The 21,477-nt window shown below is 41.8% G+C and overlaps 2 protein-coding genes across 3 annotated transcripts in view; both read right to left on the bottom strand.

The window, feature by feature from the left end:
- Positions 1-1,675: 1,675 nt before the first annotated feature.
- Positions 1,676-7,910, bottom strand: gtf2a1 (general transcription factor IIA, 1). 2 transcript variants are annotated; one of them, XM_061270188.1, is made up of 10 exons: positions 7,693-7,910; positions 5,929-6,030; positions 5,624-5,816; positions 5,472-5,536; positions 5,224-5,299; positions 5,020-5,144; positions 4,821-4,925; positions 4,422-4,694; positions 4,260-4,349; positions 1,676-3,339 (listed from the first exon to the last, which is right to left on the bottom strand). In XM_061270188.1, the coding sequence occupies exons 1-10, from the start codon at positions 7,696-7,698 to the stop codon at positions 3,232-3,234; spliced, it is 1,143 nt and encodes a 380-aa protein (XP_061126172.1). In that variant the 5' UTR covers positions 7,699-7,910; the 3' UTR covers positions 1,676-3,231. The 2 variants fall into 2 exon arrangements, with proteins under 2 accessions (XP_061126172.1, XP_061126171.1); XM_061270187.1 differs by having other exon boundaries at positions 7,734-7,910.
- A 4,394-nt stretch (positions 7,911-12,304) lies between these two features.
- ches1 (checkpoint suppressor 1) overlaps positions 12,305-21,477 on the bottom strand; it is a 43,018-nt gene continuing 33,845 nt past the window's right edge. Inside the window, exons 4-6 of the mRNA XM_061270200.1 lie at positions 19,848-19,906; positions 14,769-14,877; positions 12,305-13,460 (exon numbers count right to left, since the gene is read on the bottom strand). Of these exons, the coding sequence (XP_061126184.1) occupies positions 12,911-13,460; positions 14,769-14,877; positions 19,848-19,906 (718 nt within the window). The 3' untranslated portion in view covers positions 12,305-12,910. The remainder of the gene's footprint in view (positions 13,461-14,768; positions 14,878-19,847; positions 19,907-21,477) is intronic.

Here is a 21,477-nt window from a genome sequence, read left to right as displayed (position 1 = left end):
TACTACAATGCCAGACGGGAGCAGCCGAACATCTGGTTAACATTTCATTTGCAAGGTGACATTTTTTTCAGCTTTCCTGGAAAGGAAGATATTTATGGAATTTCAATTATTCACAAAGATACTTGACGACTGATTCCATTTGACCACTGATTCCGTATTTCTTTGGTTCGTGATGTCGATCAATTGCATTTTTGTTTCTTTTCAAATCCTGCAAACAAACCACACTCAAATATCCGCCTAATAATAACTGGATTTATTTTCACTTTGGCTTCCTCTCTGATTTTCTAAGTCTATCCGAGCCTTTCCTTCAAATGATTGGGTCAGAAACTGGACTATGTTGATCCCCTGACACCAGATTACTTTCCTGCAGAGAAGTTGGAGTGCTTTCAAACCAATCAGTACTGGGAGATTTACTCTCGCCGTGATGGCTCCAAAAGCGGTTGTGATTTTTTTGACTAACCATGCAGCTCTTGTTCCTTGGGAACATCAAATCCCTCTATTTATGACGTCATTCCCTTGCACTACTCCACGGGCCGACAGGCATGGACAACACTCTTGCAGGGTCAAGTTGCTGCCTCTTTACAAAGTGGAGGAGCAAACCACAAAGTGGATATCAGTAAGGGCCTTTGGAAGACGGGGGAGAAGTGAAAACGTTTGGATTTTACATCTACTGTTTTACCTGGCAGCTTCAAAGTTTATAATTGGAGTTCTGTACATCTGGTTCTTAAAGTGAGGCCCACCCAGAGTCATCAGGTAGGCCAGGTAAGCAGAAAATTTCTGATACCCATGAGGCCTCATTTTAAGACCAGCAGACTTAGCCACAAATAACATAAGGACCCACACTTCATCACAAGGACTCTTCAAACATTTCTCCTTCAGCAAACCTGAATAAAAAGCCTTTGTGATACCATACTTGATATAACGGAGAAGTGACAGCCAACCTCAAGCCCTATTATATAAGCGAGGACCTTAGTTCCTGATTCAGCTGTAATCCCAGACGGCACCACACCTTCAGGCAATGATTACCCACAAAGAAATACGCATGGGATTTTATCAGGGGGTTTGGATTGGGAATTAGGAGGGAGGGGAGGCCCACATGGCATGCAGACAGACAAGCCTGCAGACGGTGGATTAGTTGGTAAGAAATGTGGATTTGATGGAAGGTTGGAAGCGAGCATGGAGTTCTTGTGTTTAGAGTCCAGGAGTGATGAGAAATAAATATAAATATGGATACAATCCAATGTTACAAAATGTTTACACTGTTCTGGTATGTTTCATGTGTGTGTTTTTTTTTTTAAGTACAATAATTATTAAGGCAGATCATTGCTAAAATGGGCCAATTTTAATATGACAGGAAATATGCTTTATAAATGATTATTTTTTTATCCTGAGGATTTTAACGAACGCATGCCACAGAAATGTAAACGATTGAGAAGCATTAAAAATTGTGAAAAAAAATTAACCACATTGCCTTCATACTTCAATATAAATTTGTTATTCTGCTGAATTCTCAATTCAGTTGAAAGTGTATGTTGTGACACATAAGTCCTATTTAATATTATATTATAAATACTAGCAAAAAAAATGGACCATTAAATGCAATTCTATGCACACCCCCAAAATATAATTTTGGAAAAATTTGCAAAATCAAAATTTCTATATTTGGTTCCAAAGGTAATTTATTATAAAATGTTTTATTGAACAATACATTTCAACAGCTATTAGAAGTCAAAACAGAGCAAAGGTGACATAACATTTTTGGGTAGTACAAGAAAAGCAGAAGTACAAATCAAAAAGGCACACTCAACACTCAAGTTACATTATGTGGGAATAACCATGAATCTCCTCTAGGAGCCGTAACACAGAGCTACTGAATAAAATCAATGACTTGATTTTTGTTGCAACAAACCTTTTTTTTGGACTTGCTTAAATAGTGAAAGACATCAAGGTTGCTCACATGAACACAAAAATAAGAACATTGTCTTGCTTCCTTCTTAAGGTTGTATTCACAATATAAATTTGCGGGGCCCACTAAGAAGCCAATTAAGATCGAAGGCCCCCGCTCCACCCAAAAAACATTTCGTATTTCCGCAAAAGCTCACTAAAAACATTTTTACAAGAACGCATTCCCCCTCCTTCTCACCAAATTTGAAATCCTCTCAATCAAAAACATGCTTGCTTAAAAGTCAAGACTAAAAACACGAGACATCATATTGATTGGGAACAATGTCACGCAAACTTTGTTCGGCCAACAGAAAAAAAAAAAAAAAAAAAAAAGGAACACTTATTTGATTGTAAGAGCACAGTTTGGCGCGGATCAGAAAAACAACTTCTACTTTTATGAATAAATAGAAAATAGCGTCACTGATGAACTAAACGGTGGCAACTGACTTTTTGGGGAGCTCAGTGATGCAATTGACAAACGCACATGTAGAGTGGATGAACTTGACTGCTTTAAGCATACACACACGCTTATCAATAAACTGAAGGCTGCTCAATTTACAAAACACGACAGATGCAATTACTTCAGCCATGGCTCTGTTTCTATTTTTGTGGAATGACGCTACAAAAAAAAAAAAAAGAATCGGAAAAAAGGGGGATGGAAGAAAAGATTTGGAATCATCGTTAGATTTAAAATAATGGTCTTTTCACACAGCTATAAATTATTTGAGTCATCTTAACTTCTTCGGTATAACCCTTCAATTTAAAAGAAATGTTTTAAAACAACGACAGGTGAAGCACCTTTATCCCAAAAACCTGTGACAGAAATTCCAAGAATGACTAAAAAGAAAAAGTGAGGCCAAAAAGTTGATTCTGGCAAATGGAAAGGCAACAATCTTAAGTTTGGACTTCAGTGCAGACAAGCTGAAGCTGTCTATCAACTTAGCAGGTCATCGACACACTTTTCCATGTCAGCACACTTCTGACACGTGCATCTTGTGAAATGATGTGTGGGAAATTCACTCGGGGGGGGAATCGAAAAAGGTTGAGAAACAAAAAGGAGGGCGAACGTTCCCTTCCGCTGTCGGTTTCTCATCCCGCTTGCCGAGTGCGACCAGTGACATCCGGTTTGTAGCAAAGAACCTCGCAGTCCTATGTTGGGAGTTCTTAAAGACTCTCTAAGCTTCCTGCAATCAAATCCAGTCACAGGTTATGGAAGGATATTGATATTGTCCATTAACTGGATAGGAGGAGTAACAGAGTTCCTGCTCCCGTTGCTCGGCTTTGTCTTCACCACTCGGCGTCCCCGATGGCTTTGGAGAAGACGTAGTCCCTCCCGTTCAGATTCATGATTCCGTCCTTCAGGTGAAATTTCCATTTGTTCTTACTTCGGTGAATCTGCGGAATAAGTCGAGAGAGGTTGTCGAGGCTGCGATGGCGACGTCACGGATGTCACGGGAACTGTTGACCGCGTTTGTAAACTGCCCGTCGGTTTTTCAGTTTGTCATCTTTCATTTCAATTCTTTCCTACTTACTCTCCTGACTGTCCAAAAAACACAGTACTTTAAATATCTCTACAAATAATTACTAATTAGAAACTAATTGTCTAATGAATTGGAAAAAATGCAATCTTAAAGGGACAGTGTTCAATCATTTCAAATATTCCAAAAATATATAGATATATGATCTATATTCACATCGACATAGATTCATAAATAAAACAGTAGGCGTAGTAATTATATTACCCACTCACAAATTTGCCGGTCTACAACATGTGTAACAAAGTCTATGCACTTACTTTGATACTTGAATATTAGCAGTGATGTAATTTTGCTTGCACGTCTGCAGAAGAAACTGGCTTGCCAAGTGTGGTCGCTTCGAACTGAGCTTGTTGCATTCTTTTAGATCACCATTCGATGGCAAAAAAAAAAAATCGACAAAATTCTAGTTGCTCTACTGGTTGGCTTTCCTTAATGTGCAGTAATGCAACCTGGTGAACCCGATGGACATTTCCAAAAACAGAGCTGTTCATTGAGACTGCGCCTCACGGTCCGGAAATTACGGGAATGGAAAAATCCCCAAGATTGGAAAGGACCAAACGAACAAAAGTCATCAGTTATGGTATGCTAGTGGTCAATATTGACTTGTGTGTTTGCGTTCCCACTATGAGCACTTCAAATAAGACTCCCCACCGGTTAGCATTATAATATTTGACAGACTACCGTAGCCGGCAATGCAAATTATTGTTTGATATTTGTACGATTATCCAGCCGAATGCTGGCATGTGTTGGTTACTGCAAGCCCCGATGATCACTCACCTTGTCATACTGGCACACAACTACATTCTCTGTGTCAAACAGCTCGTGGTCTTCTGCGTCACTGACATCGTCGTCGCTGTTCAGTGATTTCTAAAAAGGCAAAAAAAGGTCATGAGCAACCAGCAATGGACTGCCACAAAAGGCGACGGGTACTCCGCTCACCTCCTCAACTTGCCCATCTTCTCCCCCGTCCTTGTCTTTCTCCTCTTCAAGGTCATCGTCATACTCCTCTTCTTCATCCTCGTCTTCATCTGACGAGGTGTCTCCGGCGCCGTCCACCTGCAGCATCATGGGAGGCTGAGGTTGCCCCGGGGCTGCCTGCTGAGGCTGGCTCTGCACCTGGGCCTGTGGCACTGCTGCACCCTGGGCCTGCTGAACCTGTTGAATCTGGGCTGCTTGACCTTGTTGAGGCGCCATCGTGGCAGCCTGCGTCACCTAACAGGACGGGAAGACCCAACAAGGACGGCAGTTGAGCTGAGATCAAAGTATGCTAATGCCGATAAAGAAACCAGGAACCTGAATTACAAAGGGGAACCAAAAAAATACTTTCAGCATGCTGACCTGCGTGTTGCCTTGAACTTTATTTCCAGGAGCTAAGACAATCTGTGGCTGCTGGATGATGACTCCTGTTTGCTGAGGAATGCCTCCTTGTAGAGGAGCCAAGACCTTGGATATAGTGAATGCAACAAGTCAGGTTAATAAAAAACAATCTAATCGCAGACAGCGAGAACTTGCACAAGCAGCGACTCATTTGATGGACCTGCTGTATGACTGGAGCCTGCACTGAGCCCGGTTGCATCTGCTGCTGCAGGAGGATGGGCTGGGGTGGCTGCTGGATGATATACTGAGCTCCATTGGGTGCACGCAAAACTTGCACAAACTGACCTGAAGAACCACCACAAGACATTTCTATCATTCATGATGCAGCCCATATCGATGAAAACATGTGACCTGTGGCGCTTACCTGAACTAGTGATGAGCTGTGGGTATGGTGTGACCCCAGTTGGCAAAGCAAGGGCAGCCTGAGTAGCTGCCGCACTCTAAAAAAAAAAAAAAAACATGCATATAACAGTTAGATGCATGCCACTCCCTTAGTAACTAATTTAGCTGCCTACTTAGCACAGAATATGGGTGCAGTGTTTTGTGAAGAATCACACACAACACTGCAGTACACCAAAGTGTCTGTTGTTCACTTGTGTGTTTACTACTTGCCATGCCCGTTGTTGTCATATGCTGCAGAATCTTGGAATCGGGTACAATGACTTGCTGCTGGGGAGCTGCAGAAGACAATTGCGGTCAAAAGACATCATCTGATATTTCGACAAGATACTTTCTTCCGGAAGTCGTAATTCTACTGAACCAACCTTGCTGCTGCTGGGGAGGCAGAATGACTTGCTGGGCTTGTGTCTGCTGTGTCACCTGCTGACCCTGTTGAACTTGCTGCTGGGATGATTGTTGCTGCTGATGCTGTTGCTGCTGCACGGCCTGCAGGGCTGCCTGTTCCTCAGTATGGAAACCCTCCACTGCCTTGGATTGCAACAGTTTGCTTTCCCAAAGCTGAAATGTGTGAACCAATCATTATTCAAATGTGCTAAATTGAGAATTGCTTACGAAACTTTTGAATACACTTTTTGGTTGTAATTGCAACATGTTGCAAAAATACTGTTACCGTTTTTAGCTCCAGAAGAACTTGTTCATCCACGCCCTCATCCAGGAACAACTCTCGCACCTCATTGATCACATCCTCAATCACAGTCTTGTACAGTTTAGGCTGTAAGGAAGCAAAAACAAAATGATAGACATTAAAAGAGCTTTATTTGGATGTCTGGCTTTACAAAGACCACAACCTGAGCACATGTGATGTTATTTTCAGTCCACAAGTGGCAATTTTTTTTATTTAAAATAATTATTTGATCACAGACAAATTAACTTTTAATGTTGAAATTTGCTGAAGAACTATCTCTTTAAAGCAGATGTGTCAAACTCATTTTTGTCGCGGGCCGCATTGTAGTCAGTTTCCCTCAGAGGGCCATTATGGCTGTCAACGCCTAATATTATTTATAGTATAGGCTACAGGACAAACTAATGAATAATTAGTTTTGAAATCAGAAACTAGTAGATGGATAGTTTAAAAAGATGAATGGCAATAAAAAAATCTTTATTTTTAAAAGATGAAGGCAATTTGTAATGCAAATCTATGCCTTAAAGCATTGCAGTACATATATTCCGTTCACATGTGAAAGTTTGTGTATTTTAGGTTCATCCTCAAATATCACACCAAATTAAAAAATAAAGAAACATCGACAAACGTGATTGCAAAATCCATTAACTTTCCAAATATTCACTTTGGCACCCAAAACTAAATGAAATCGTAAGTCAACTGCCGTAACGGAGTCTTCGTAAACGGTTCGTAAACGTTCGTTTTGATATCTGGCCACCGCGCTGATAGCGAAAGCATGCAAAATGGCCGCATTCCTTTTTGGTATAAACAGAACAGCGAATCTACGAGGGCGACAACACGGGCCGTCGGAACTCTCCTTCCCTCCCCTCCTCGGCCCGGGCTGCTCCTCCACTATTTAAAGCAGTCTGGCGTTTATAAGCTTTGTCGGTGACGTAGCGTCGGGTAGCACCTTCCCATCCCGGCCAGTCTATATAGAGAGCCAATATGGCGGTATAAAACCAGCAGCAGCGAGGGAGGAGGGACAGAAGAGGAGACGCAGAGGGGAGACGTGGAAGCCATTTTACGGAGCAGGCAGCTCGACAGCCTTGGCAATTTCACGTTTGATATATTGTCGCTCGATTATCGTTTAGTTGGTTATTTTTGCACAAGGCATGGTAGATTTGTCGATGGGAGTAGGAGTATCTACGTTTAAAATGGAGTGAATGTTTTGGGGGGGGGGGGCAGATTTTTAACATTCAAGTCGTGGAATGATGGAAAACAATGATGGGACAGGGAACGTTGACGTCGCGACTTTCGCCTACTTTATTTCATCATAAAAGAATAAAATTCGCTTCGCGGTGTTAATGCAAGGTGCTTTGCGTACATTTTAAGGTCTTAAACTAAAACGTTACCTCGGCCCTTTCTCTTTGTCTCTGCTTAAATGTGTTGAAGTCAAAATATTACTCGACTACACTGAACGCCATACACGAAGACAGTGATTTTTTTTTCGCCCCAGTTAAATCGTCCAAGTGCATGAAAAAAATAATAATTGCAAACCAGATCCAAACATGTCACAACTATTCAAATTTGGAGTCGTAACACAATTTCCAACCTTCATTCACAATTCAAAATATTGGGAATAAGACTCTTAACTCAATCGTCCAATTGATTGAAGCTAATTTAATTTTCTTTGATGTGATGCTGGGATGTGTGTAAATCTTAAATGAATGTGATTCGATTCAAAAGTGTTCAACAGTTTTACGTCAACTTTACCCCCATTTCCCCCGTTGACAATCCTTGAGATTGATCCTTACCACTGGGTTCGAGTTAGCCGAGCTCGCCATTATACGCGCAGTCTAAAAACCACACGGAAATGGGCGAGAAATAAAGAGCCAAAAATGGTCAAAAAAAACCTGTTAAAACAACTGGGAACGGTATTCTAAAACAGCCGGCATCACTTTTGTAAATAAAACAGTTTTGGCGGTCTTATTTACAATCCCGGGCTGCGAATCCCAGCCGTCCTCCGTCCGTCGTTGTTCTGCTTTATATACTGAGCGAAGGAGCTGCGAGTGCGCGAGACATAGGGCAGGGTCAAACCGCCAACATCGCGAGATCTTAAGCGGAAACGACACACGAGTTTATGGGCATCCTGGGAAATGGAGTTCATTTACGTTGTAATAGTAAATCGACTGCACTTATATATAGCGCTTTTTCATTCACACGAAAACGCTTTACAAAATTTACTACTGCACGAAAGGCACCTTAAAATCGATCTTATAAACCCTTCCTATATTATGATGTTGAAACAACTGACTTAAATCACAAACATACATACAGGATACATATACACAATATACGCATGCATACAGGTATTTATTCCGTACCTATGTCCAGCAGACTCCGTCGTAAACCGAGAAGTATTTAATGTAACGACACAAAACTACCACAAGAGATTGCTCAAACTCCATCTGACTTATTTCAAGCGTGTTCAGCACGCGGTCTTTATGGGCGCTTAAGACGCGCAATCCCCAATCCAATCACTTTAGGATGCAACTATTTTCCCACACACCAACAGGGAGATGTGAGCTTTGTCCTCTGCATTTAATCAAATATGCACTTGTCCTGATCACCGATGGGATCTCCTCTTTAACAAGAAAGCTTTGCAATAGATGAGAACTGACAAGAATGCAGCTCTGCTTCCGTCTCCATGGAAACTTGCCTCACTGGTCATTGTGTGGCTATGGATGATAATATATACCAGAGACATACAACTCAGTCTGCTCTCACAATCTGATATACAAGTTGTTTAGATGACAAATTAGATCATCTTTTGCGTATTTGGATTTATAAGTACTGTACTGACAAAATAAACCAGAGGTACTGTTCGGAAAACACGTGTACTTGATATTAAGCTAGAATGTATGTAACTTTACAGGAAAAAAAACATTTGGGTTGTTTACTGCACATTTGAAAACACGATTCCCTTGCTGACACATTTGTCACTCCAAAACAAAAAGATGCTATCGGAATTTTACGTCTCGTCCTCAAAATGAGATGTGATTAAACGGAACGCTGTTTAATGCAAGCCAATTGAGTCCTCCACTCTTAGTAACTGATGATGCCCTCTAAAGATCTTGTGAATGCACCCCACCCCCTTCCATCTTTAGTTGCATAGCAACAGAGAAACTGCAAGCTCCAGTTGTGTTGATGGTGGGAGCGTGCCGCACGCACAGAAGCACTGGATGGAGATTAAGCTCATTTCAGCTTCAATTATGAATGGACTTCCACCGCCATATGGTTTTGAAATGGCATCTTCACTGCCCCTTTTAGATTGAGAAGGCCTTGACCAATGGCAGCTTTTTACTTTGTTGCCTAAAGGGAGAGCTAAGTTTGATCTTTAATCAGAAGTATTGAACTAAGATGATTAGAGGACGTAAATGAATAATTAACTGTCAGAGGAGGCACAGTTATGATAAGACCCTTGTTGATGGGAATGTGTGAGGTTAATGGTTTGGGGTCAGGGAATTAAAGACCCTCTGGTTTCACAAAAAAAAAATAATAATAATAAATATTCATATATATATATATTTGTGACTTTCCTAAAAGAACAGTAGAACTAATCCTCTGCAACTTGGATTTTTTTTTTTATTATTGCAACCAACTGGAAGACAATACATCACATAAACATCGTTGCAGTTTCTCAGAAAATGGAAAACAAAATAAAACAACATTTATATATATATTTTTTTGCCACGGTATTGGACAACGTTGATATTTACATGTAGTGATGAAACAGGTCTGGAACTCATTCTTTGGCAATATGATTGCACAATAAGGAAGAGGAAGGAGTTGAACATTTACCGGGAAAAAGAAAACAACGCACCTGGGTGTACTCTCCGTCACGTCTCGCCGATCAATAACCATTTTGCATTTTTGACATCACTAACCTATGGCTTTCCAATACTCAGCTTCGACAGTCAGCAAATACAATGGCAGTACTGTAGACTATTATGCTCGGGAGAGCAGAACAAGAGAAAAGAAATTGGCAACTTTTTTTTAACCTTTCGTCAGTTTGCTTGGCAGCTTTAAATGAAATATTTTTTAGGCAGTGAAGTATACCACTTGCTCGCTCAGGAGTTCCTGAATGCAAATGAGATAGACAGGGGAAATTACATACAATATATTGTTTTATGATTATTTAAAGCCTCTTGCCTCTTACCAAACCAACGTGACATTTTGGCAGTACGTGAGTGAGTCGTTTCTGTAAATACAGCAGAGGGCCTGACCTCACACAGATATCGCACAAGAGAGACGGGTGGCACTTAACAAGACACTTGACTGACTGCCTCCCTTGAGCCTTAGTTTTTTGTCAGCATGGATACCATACAAAATGCAAAAAAAAAAAAAACAGCCATGCTACAGTTGGCAAAAGGATTTCACCAGTGTGGATGGAACATGCATACGTTCAGATACTTGGCTCACTGCTCCAGTGCGCGTTTGTACTGCAGCTTCCAAGCAAATAAAAGCCACGTTGGAAGCCAAAGCACAAACGCCGGCACAATATCGAAAATCGCTTCAGAATAAAAGAACGTCTGCTTCGTGAATTCCCAATTAAGTCGTTCTTTCATTCAAAGCTGGAAGAGATAAACTTAACAACCATGAAAGTGAGCGGAATTAGCTTACCTTTAGCAATTTATACAGTAGATTAAAAAATGTTTTAATACTGTTTGAACTTTTTGGAATTTAAAACTGCAAATCAACATTTCAATTAAGGATGGGCATAACAATTGATTTGCAGATTGTTTAAAACTCTTGTAGAATATTTAGGTCAAACATTTAATTTCACATTTTAGTGCAGTGTTAATGTTGAAATGTTGAAATGATTAATGTTAGAGTGGCTTGCGATATTACAGACACCTTAAAAGGACTTTGGCCACATTTTAAATGAACACTAATTTGCTTCTGTATAGTATTTTTTTTATTATAGTGGACAGCTAACTATTGTTTTAGGACACACTGGGTGTATAAAGTCTGAGAACAAAATGGTCAGTTCAGTTGATTTTGTTTTTTTGTAAAATACCCATCCCTAATTTTAACAAGCATGTATATTTAGACCTATTTTTTTTTTGTGCACAATGCCATTGATTGCATTCCTTGTTCTCTTTAATACCTTTCTAAAAAACCTTTGTATGTGGAGATATGAGGTTCTTTTAGGACACTGACAACATGTCCATCTGTTTGGTACATTTACATAAAACAATGCTGATGGAAACAACACACACACACACACATGTGCACGCACACACGCTGGAGGGCAAATAAAAAAAAAACAATACTGTCATGTTAAACAAATCAAATGTCTGTCAACACATGTCCGAGACATGACAACAGAGGTACTGAGGGCAGGCAGGCACAATGTTAAACAATGTGCGCACACACACACACACCACAGATGTATTGTGGAATAACGCAAGGGTTAACACTGATCACCTAAAGTCCTAAACCACTGCATGAGCCGAAGACAAGAAGCCAACTTTTAGGGGTGGCACCCTCGGGCGTCGAGTTACGTCCCCACGTTGCTCCCTGAAGGTGTGTCTTTGAAAGCCCGCTCAAGAATCCCAAAAGGATTCAAATAAACGCAGGAGAAGGGAGAAAAAGAGAGAAAAAAAATTCCAATAAATTCACGGGTATAAGAATTGGCGCAAAACCTTTTTTTTTTTCCTTTCCTCTAGGATCAAGGTTTATATGAAAATAAGTCATGCTTCATGCTAAATACATCATTTATCTTACATGTTCTTTGAATAAAAAAGATTTGCTTTTTATCTTATTTACAAGCACCCATGCAATATAACTGAGAAAGTCCTGCAGGTCAAATTGCTTCAATTAAGAAAAGAAAAAAATAAAAGAAAATATTTTCTAACTTTTTACAGAGTCGCCTGCGTGGGACAAATTGCTTATATCTTTATGAGGGTAGAGTGAGGAGGAAATAGACACAAACATGACCCCTAACACAGTTCTTGGACATTGTCAAATGAATATGGTAGCCACGGGAAGCTACAATGTCTTTTCCAGGTGTCTCAAGACAGGAAGTACTGGGTAAAGGTCCGGGGACGTTTACATGATGCAACAACAACAACAAAATGAAGGAGATATTGCCTCACACCCGGCACACTATCCATCTCTATGGTGAGAAACATGAGATTTTTTTTTTTCAATATTTTAATATATCTATTCTTAAATACTATGAGTGCTCTTGAAATAAACCATGTTGCTTTTTTTTTTTATAATAAGTGGCATAAAATAATATCAAGAATGAGTATATAATCACGTTGGGTTTTACAATTATTTTGACATTTAAGGTCGTCCTCGTCAAGGTTAACTACCGTTGCCTTCGAGTGTTTTTTTTGTTGTTTTTTTTAAAGTCTATTTTTTTTTTTTGTCAGCTGTCATATTGGCTACATGAAGCAACCTGGTCACTTCTCTTTGGCACAGACTCACATTTGTGCTCGTGGATGTAAGGAGAGTGATGCCAGTGAGGCCCCGCCCCCTGCCCCACCCCTTTTCCCCTCGCCCGAGTTTCGTAGGCTCTGCCGCCTTTGCTGGCATCACTGCAAGATTGCTACAGGTTACGCACGCAAACAAACAAATATGCAAAACAAACAGCCATCTCGTGTCCTTGTACTGATTCACTTTTGCCCACTTGTCCGAATGAATGCTTTACTATGGCTTTCATCCCCTTTGAAAAAAAAAAATAAAACAACAACAACAAAAGACACATGAGAAGTACCCATTAGTGTTGCTGAACATGTAGGAAAACATAGATTTTTGATATTGCCACAAATAAGTAGGATTCACCTAATGCCCTGCAGATAGATAGAGGGAAATGAGACGTGTCCGTAGAGACTAAAACATGTCACCTGTTGATCTAGTTGTGTGTTGTACAGTGTGTATGCGTGCTAACGTGTTCACGTGATTATGTACTATGTGTTTTTTAGTTTCTCAGGGCCTCTTTCTGCTCCTTCTGGCCCTTAGCCGTGCGGTTTGTGATGTTGTTGAGGCAGGCTCGGACCCCGGCTAGGTGGAGCAGCGACCCCGCCGCCTCCTTCATCTCCTCGTCATCGCTCTCCGGCGGCTTTTCCACCGCGCGCCGCTTCTTCAGAGGCAGCGTGTCGCTAATGCCCCTCGCTCGGTTTTTGGTCCACGTGAAGCTGCTTCCCGCCAGGGTCCCGGGTCCCGCCCCCAACGTACGTCTCTGTCCCCGCAGGGGTTGCTGGGAAAGATAGGTGGCTGCGGCGGTCGTGACGTGGGAATCCAGCGGGATCTCCCTGGGCTCGGGTTTGATGTCGGATTGGATTTCCACGGCGATGATGTCGTCGTCGTTCGTCGGAGACGAAGGGGCAGAGGCCTGCGACGACCCCAGCCTGTCCGGGGATTTGGCGGTGCTGTAATTGTGGTCTTCCTGAAGTTCCTCGGCGCAAGGCGGAGGAGAGTAGCAGGAAGGGCTGTCTTGGCCTCGTTTCAGATAATCTCCTATGGACGATCTGTGGAAGACAAGGTTGTAATGTCATCATTTGCAGATCGATTCTTCACGTCATTGATCGGATCCGCAAAATAAAACAATCTCGTTCACTCCCGAGATATTCTGTCAAGCTATCGTTAATAATCCGAGTTTTCTACACATATAGAATCAGATTAAAATGATCAAAATCCAAAATGGCGCCCTTACTAAGCAACTACGTTTAAGTACGTTGAGGAGCTTCGTGTAATTCTTTACTGTTTCACTTTTCAGGGCTCCGTCTATTTCCCGAAGAACACTTTGCATTTCTCCATCGATTTAGCATTCATCCGATGACTGTCAATCAAATAGTCATGTGGGCTCTAATTATTAGATTGCCTTGTTCACATTGCTGTCTCCTTACTCTTGGCAATGTAATTATTTTATGTATTACATCACAACTCTGTCAGTAAAGCATTGATGATAGCAAATCATACAGCAGTACGGACATTTCCTCACTCCAGGGTAAGAGAGTTAGAATATTATACGACAAAAATGCACTCATAAAATGATGAAATATTTACTGCATACCTTTAGTGAATGTTTAATTTAGTATACAGTAAAGGCCATCTTTTGCTTTTATGATGTATATGCATGTCCAGGCATGCTCTGAATGTTTCCGACTCACAAGGTTTAATAAACGTGCATGTGAATGCGGGACATTTATGTAATCGCTCGGGTAGAATGTTGCCAAGTGTTTCAACCATGGTCGGGATGAGTAAACTATTTGTGACTCATGTGATGTTAGGAGCTCTCCGTTGGGCGACGACAACACGAGGGGACTGGAAAAAAGGATTGATGGATGGATTCATTTTTTTTTCCCCCGACTCAAACTGTCTAAGGTAAACGAAAGTAAAGGTGTTTTCTGAGCGGTATTGTCACCTGGTGGTGGTTTATTGGGTCTGCTGTAACTAATAAACCTGTTGGGACTCTGGAGGCAGCATAGGAACACATTATGAGTTTTGTGGCTGCCTCGTGGGTATATATATGAGGAACGAGTTCTGGTTATTGCATGTTTCAACTTTCTCGAGGTGGTATTCCACATAAAGAAGCCCCCCCAAAAAAGTCAAACACTCGGAGTTAGTATTTACGTTTTGTTCAGGCATATTTTTCCAGATCTTTTTTGGTTGAACTCTATTTATCATGTAACTCTTTCCCTGGACATAAATGCCAAGCCATTTAAGTGTCCAAGCAGTGAGCCTCCCTCTGTCAAAATGGAAGCGCATTATACATAAGACCCCTGACTAGCACTAAATATATATGGTCAAAAGTGGCAGTCATAAAATTGACTTACCTTATGGCCGAGGTTCTGCTCCCTACTGGGTTTACAGGAACGGGTCTTATCACAGGGAAGAGCGCCTGGCTCCTTACACGGGCGCCATTTTGAATCACACCACGAGGAACTAGAAAACAATAGCAAATATACACACTTAGACGAAAGAAACTTACACAACCACATACCGTATTTTCCGCACTATTAGACGCACTGAAAAATGTAAAATTCCAGATTAAATGAAGAAGATGGACGTTGGAAAATGGATGGATGGAAGGGAGAGGAAATAGACTCTGCCGACCATCTGAGGAGCTATTGATGAGCAAGGTAATGTTAAATTGAGCGGGAAAGCGTCATAAATGAGTTAAGGGCGCTGTGAATCATTCAATTACCAACGACTGCTCGGCCTCTGCTAAATCTAGCCTGTACCATGCGGACAATCTTTTCTAATTTAAGATGAGCCAATTTGATTTACTTTATTCTGTATTCTATTGTAGTAAATAATTAAAAAGTCAAATAAATGCATTAAATGGAATTTAGTTTTGATGTGTAGAACAAAGGGAAGCTTGTGGTTGTGTTCCCACTTCAATAAAAACAATTCCACTCTGCAAACAGTAATTTAGCTAAGTAATGTTTAATCAAATAAAAGCCAAAGACATATGACAAAGCCCACCTGGAATGTTTAATCTGATCAAAGAGTGGGGAAATAGATCACTTGTCAACAAACTATTATATTGGGACCATCATTGGGAGCCAAATATAGAAAACCTCTGAAAGTGGAAACTTCCTGCAAATGGGACAAACGTTGAGCTTGCAGCAGCCCGACACCCCGAACCACCGCACAGTCGGGATGATGGAATGGCTTTGGAACAAATCCCCATCTGTCCTCAAGTGACCCACAAAAAGCTTGGACTCCCAAACCTTTTGAAAATCTACGTTGAAAGCTCAAGATCCCGCTTTACTCACACTGCTGATCCAACGTGATGTGTTCTACGCTAGATTTATAGCTCTCACCCACTTGGCATAGCAGTGAATAAAAGAAAGCACATGGCTGCAATGTGAACTCATGCTTTACCATTTCAAGGTCACCACTTGAGGGAGTGTAAAACCAAGTGAGAGGAAAAATCCAACACAAAAACATGCCGTTTATATTATGATGCACAGTGTGAATAAAAAAACAAAATAGACAAGACACATAAAGATAAACAAATATTAAGGATAAATGGGAATAAAAATTGAAAATTTAATTCAGGGGTTTTCAACTGCTTTTGTCCAAGGGACCACCATTATAACCAAGAAGCACCTTGGGGACCATTGAATGTTATTTTATTTTGCACCAAAGGAGGATATTTATTTGCATCTGTCTATTTTGGGAATCTCAGCTACATTTGACAAACTTTGGATGAGTAAATGATTCACAAAATTACCTCAAAAATGAATCAATTGTATTTTTAAGAATGTTACAATTATTTTCCATTTCCAATTTTGCGGACCACCTACAATATCGCCACGGACCACTAGTGGGCCGCGGCCCACCAGTTGACAATCCCTTGTTTGACGCTTTATGTAGTGGTGACACCAGTGCCAAGCGCAAAATAAAAAAATGTGCTGACACAAGAATTGATTTTTAATATGTAGTTACAGTCCACTTGCATTGGGAGCAAGAAAGGGGATTGACCGGCCATATCCAGTAGATGGCGCTACACCAGCAGGGATGAAATATAGCCTTACAGTCATAATCAATGATAATAAATAAATTGCCCCAAAACGTTTCTAATTTGAAAAACAAACAGAGACAATGACTGAGGATGGATTTTTCACTTTCCTGAAACTCCTGCTTGTAAATCAATTATACCACAGTTGAGACAACACTACCAATTTCCTGCCCTGGCCAATTTTACAAACACACTGAGGAATTCAAGCATTGGTGAATTGTAAATTTAAATCTTTCTCGTCTCAAAGCTGGTGGCTGGTTCACCGCAACACTTTCCCCGACGCAGCTGTCATCTTCTCACTCAGTTCACATTTCAAAAACTACCTGCTGTTTGTGCTGTATGCTGCCCAAGCTTGCTGAAAGATGCTACAAACACTAAGCCCCCACATCAATACAGCTTTGTTACCTCCACCGAGGAGGTTACCGTGTATTTTTGTGGCTTTATTTGTTGGTTGGTTGTGTACAATTTCTAGTTTTTGATATATTTTTCTCATTAAATTCAGCCAAAGTTAATATTTTAACTATAATGACCTAACCCTAATGTCATAATATTTCATGAACAGTTGACACCTTTTAAAAACATATTTTTCCGCTTGCAATCGAGTGATGACATCACATACTCCCTCAGGTAGCGACTAATCACAGCGCAGCTTTCGAAAGTCACATGACTGATTGTTACCTAGGGATGTGATGTTGACAGCAAGTGGGAAAATGCATTTTAAAAGGTGTTTATTGTATTTGACAAATAAAAAATTATTGACAAAATATTAATTTTTTTACCATTCATCACTTAGCAGTGGGAAATCTCATTAAATCGTGTAATTCCTCAAAATTATCTGGGACATACAGAATCTCTGTTATCCTATCCTCTAGTTTTCTTGTTTCCCATGCCATTTTTTTTTACTGAAATTTCATCCCAGCTTTTATAGCTCGGCTCAGTTTTTCTCCAGCTTTTTTTCCCCCTTTTTTCAGTCTCATGATCAGTTTTATGGGGAGAAATTTCATTCAGTCCGGGAACCATAAGCTCATTAAAACACACTCAGTATCCCAAAGTGCCCCCTAACGAAATGTCCCGGCGACATTTATTTGGATCCAAATCATCTTGCAAAGATGACAAATTCGGTATACATTTGAGCTATGTCACTGTTAGCTGTTCACTTTCTTTGCCCGCAGTAATCTTATTGAGTCCAGTTAGCGTGGCTCTGCCCCTGATATCTGCCGCTGTGCTCTCCATAACCTTATAAGTAAGTCCCTGCACAGTCTCTTTTTTTTAATCTTGATCACTCACTGCAATGCGTGCGTATGTGCTCAGTGCATTAGGTCTCCCCGGGTTGACACGACTCCTCTCGCCTCCCAAAGCGCCCCACCTCCAACTCCAGCCAGGCTTTCGGTCACCATAGCAACGGCTCCCCTTCCACATGCCACAGTGTAGTAGATCATGCATCAGCAGAGAAAGTGACAGAAGAGATCGTGAACGAGGAGGGGGGGAAAAAGGGTCTGGATAGGAAATACCAGACTTTATTGGACCTGGACTCTCTCTGAGCTCAGTGGCACACTCCTGACCACTACTGTTTGTCCTTGACACACACACATGGAGCTCAATTCCAAGTTGTGTGGAAAAATTTTCATGTAATGCTATCTGCTTTCTCTTCATTCCTCATCATTGATCGCTCTTTCTATGTATAGTGATGACTCATATCTCTCTGCAGCAAATAAGTATGGGATGTATATTATGTAGTAAAAGAGCTAAAGTGTCTGTTTTTGGAAAGTCTTTTTTTTATTGTGTACAGAAAATGATCTACTTGTCTTCCTACATCAGGTCAACTCATCAGGCTTTCCGACTGCATCGTCTCCCTGCCTGTTTTCCAGGGAAAGTGAAGCCCTGACATACCCCCCCCCCCCCCCCCCCCCATTTTGCAACTGTTTGAAAATGGCCCCACTTCCTCCCCCTGTCTCGCTGCTGGTGTGTGTTTAAGTGTGTGCAGCATGTCTGAGGGCAATGTTGTCTGACTAACCGACTGGGACGCCGGTAGGCTGAAAATGCTGGCTGTTAAACTCAACGGCTAACTGGCTTGTCTATTTGACAATCCAGCTGAGTGTCTAAGTGGTTGGGTTGACTGACATGTGCTGTTACTTACTAAAGGGGCACGACAAAGCAAAAAAAAAGCGACACTCAATCACTGCAACCCGAGTCTATTGAACACGGCCACATACACGACTTGATTAGCTGCAATGCTAATCAACAGAATTTCCTCATGTGGCTGAACAAATCTGCCGACTCAGCATGTACTTTTCTAATATACTTGGACAGGAGTACCGTATTGGCCCGAATATAAGACGACCCTGATTATAAGACAACCCCCTCTTTTTCAACACTCAAGTTTGAAAAAAGACTTTTAAAACGCCAAATTTAATTACGTGCTACCGCTATTTTGATTTTGATTCTTCGTGACAGGGGTTCGCTTTGGCCTGGGGAGTTAAGTTCAGCATTCGCTTTAAAGATATCAGGCGTCATCTAGCATTGTGAATAATGTCTAGACCCCGAATGTAAGACGACACCCACTTTTTCACTATTTCAATGCAAAAAAACACCGTCTTATATTCGGGGTAATACGGTAATTTAATTTGTAGATTAGTTCTAGGTTTTACCCTATAAAATGCATTCCAATCAAATGTGATTATTAGTTAAAGTTAGATAGCATTGATGTGACTAATGATAAGCATGTGACATTGAAGTCATAATAAATCATTGATGACAAGGTTAAATGGGCCTCCAGCTCCACCTTGTCACTTCTTCGCAATCTCCCTCCATGAGTTTAGAGACATCCCCTCTCAGACTATGCGTCCAGAGGGAGTCCAGGTTTCCAGACACTCTCCAACCTTGGCTCCTTGACCATTACTACTCCATTATCAGCGGCGATGGGGGCCACGCCGCAGACGCCTAATGTATCCATTTCCCTCTCCATTTAGAACTCGGCAGCCCGGCGAGCTCCTGGAGTGCTCCCTGATTGGGATTGAATGTCCATTTAAACTGCCTAGCATCCACCAGGGAAGGGAGAGGATGGGAGGGAAGCTGGGAAAAAGGGGAATAATGGGAAATATAGGGAAAAAGGGGGCACAGGGAAAATGCATGTTGCGTGTTGAATGTAAAAAAGGAGACAAGGGGATTGCTCGCCAATCTCGATAAGATTCCTTCTCCATTCCTTCTCAAATGAGGTGTCGCTACTGGTTAGTTTATTATTTATTTTAACTTTCAAATTCACCACTCTAGGAAAGAATTCCTTCACTGGTATAACATTTGGTATTCTCAAGGTGCACTTTTAAAAAAAGAAAAGACGGCTTTGGAATTGAGATAATTCGGGACCTTCAGGTAACAAAAATCGTACCTTGTAGGAGGACTCCGCCATTCTTCCTGAAGAGGGGACTCCCCGACCATAATGGAGGACTGCGTAAATGGGGAAGGGGAGGTGGGGGGAGTGGGTAGAGAAAAAAAAAAGCAGTCAACCATTTGATCACGTCAACCAACCCAACAGGTTTCATTGTGAAGCAAGATAGCAAGGCAGAAATTTGAACCCATAAGCCCGCGCTTTTGATTATAGTGATTAAATTCCCGGGTGTCCCACTGTTGCCATTATTCCCTGTGATTACCTCGGAGAATTACAGCCTCGCCGCCATAAGTCCATGGGAGTAATTTCTCATGACAACCCCCCACCGCTTGCCACGGGTCCGCACACATCCAACAAAAAAAAAAAAAAAAGTCATCAACGTATTCACAGTTAACACATGTCACAAAGGCATGTTTGGAGTGACACTTTAAAACCCGCAAACAAAGCCGGGATCTCCGTTTAAGTGATCATTGCACCACTAATGAGGGAGGTAATGACGGCATTCCTCACATAGATGGAGACATCTTCCCTAACACGTGAACACGACAATACTACTAGATGAATTCAAAGTCATCGGAGAAAAGATGGAGTGTAAAAAAAGAAAAGGAGGAGAGGAACTTCCACTGATAACATAGCCCTCTCCCCAAAAAAACGCACACAGGCGGGCTAGACAAAGAACACCCGCAGACGTTGCAAAGTCGAAAAAAGCAGCCCACTCGTTTTCCACTCATCAGGAGAGTCTCCTTTGTAATGTGAGGCCTGTTTTATGTAGCGCTAAGCTGCTGAATGAGAGGATTTGGACGTCTGCACTTGTGATGTGGCTCTCACCTCGCCAGATGCAGGGGAAAGATGGACCGGAGGCTGGTGCAACACACACACACACACACACACACACACACACACTGCACAAAATGCAAAAGCTGCACATTTCAGCCCTGAGCCACCTGCTGTTGCCATGGAGAGTTGCCACATTGCGTTGCCACGGCGATAACATATTTTTCCTGCGCTAACAGCCTGTCTGTTTTCCCTACCCCCCCCATTCTCACCCCCCTTTCTCTTTCTTTCTTCCCTTCTTTCTTCTCTCCTCCTTGCTGTCTCTCACTCGCTCAACAAATGGCCTTGCGGTGCGACAGCACCTGCCGTACATGTGTTGCCATGGTGGCGTTCCCGTTGCCAAGGCGATGCGCTGTGCATTTAATACAGTGGGCGAGGGGCTAAACTTGTGGTAGACGCTCATTCCTCAACAACCCCCCCCCCCTCCCTCTATTTGTTTCCTCCGAGGGAAGGGAGGGAGAAAGAAAGGGAGATGGAAAGAGAACAAGCTCCTCTACATCCCCCTTGAGACATCCATCCTCCGCTCCTCCTCCTCTTCCTCTCATCCAGATGCTGATGGGGTGTGAAGGAATGCACCACGGAGCTGACCTCCTACCCGCCATACTCCTGCTCTCCCTTTTGCAGGCACACCCATTTAATCGAGAATACAAAAATGGGTGGACTTCAACTGCACACGGAAAAAGCCGGCGAGCCCCTTACGACCAAAAGCGGTGGGGGTCGCCCCGGTACGGCGGGAATTATTACAACCCGTGAAAAGCGGAGAGGTGTGTGAGCGACATTAAGAGTAGAGAACAAA

This window comes from Syngnathus typhle, linkage group LG22 (genome assembly GCF_033458585.1).
Source record: "Syngnathus typhle isolate RoL2023-S1 ecotype Sweden linkage group LG22, RoL_Styp_1.0, whole genome shotgun sequence".
NCBI lineage: Eukaryota > Metazoa > Chordata > Actinopteri > Syngnathiformes > Syngnathidae > Syngnathus > Syngnathus typhle.
Note: the sequence above shows the minus strand (reverse complement) of the source record. Positions and strands in the feature narration are given on the sequence as shown.

Coding starts and splice junctions, on each gene's coding strand:
- gtf2a1 (XM_061270187.1), bottom strand. CDS start 7,763: ATGGCGAGCTCGGCTAACTCGAACCCAGTG. Junction 4,695..4,820: donor AAGTTCAAGGCAACACGCAG/GTCAGCATGCTG, acceptor CCGTCCTGTTAG/GTGACGCAGGCTGCCACGAT. Junction 4,350..4,421: donor AAGATGGGCAAGTTGAGGAG/GTGAGCGGAGTA, acceptor TTGCCTTTTTAG/AAATCACTGAACAGCGACGA.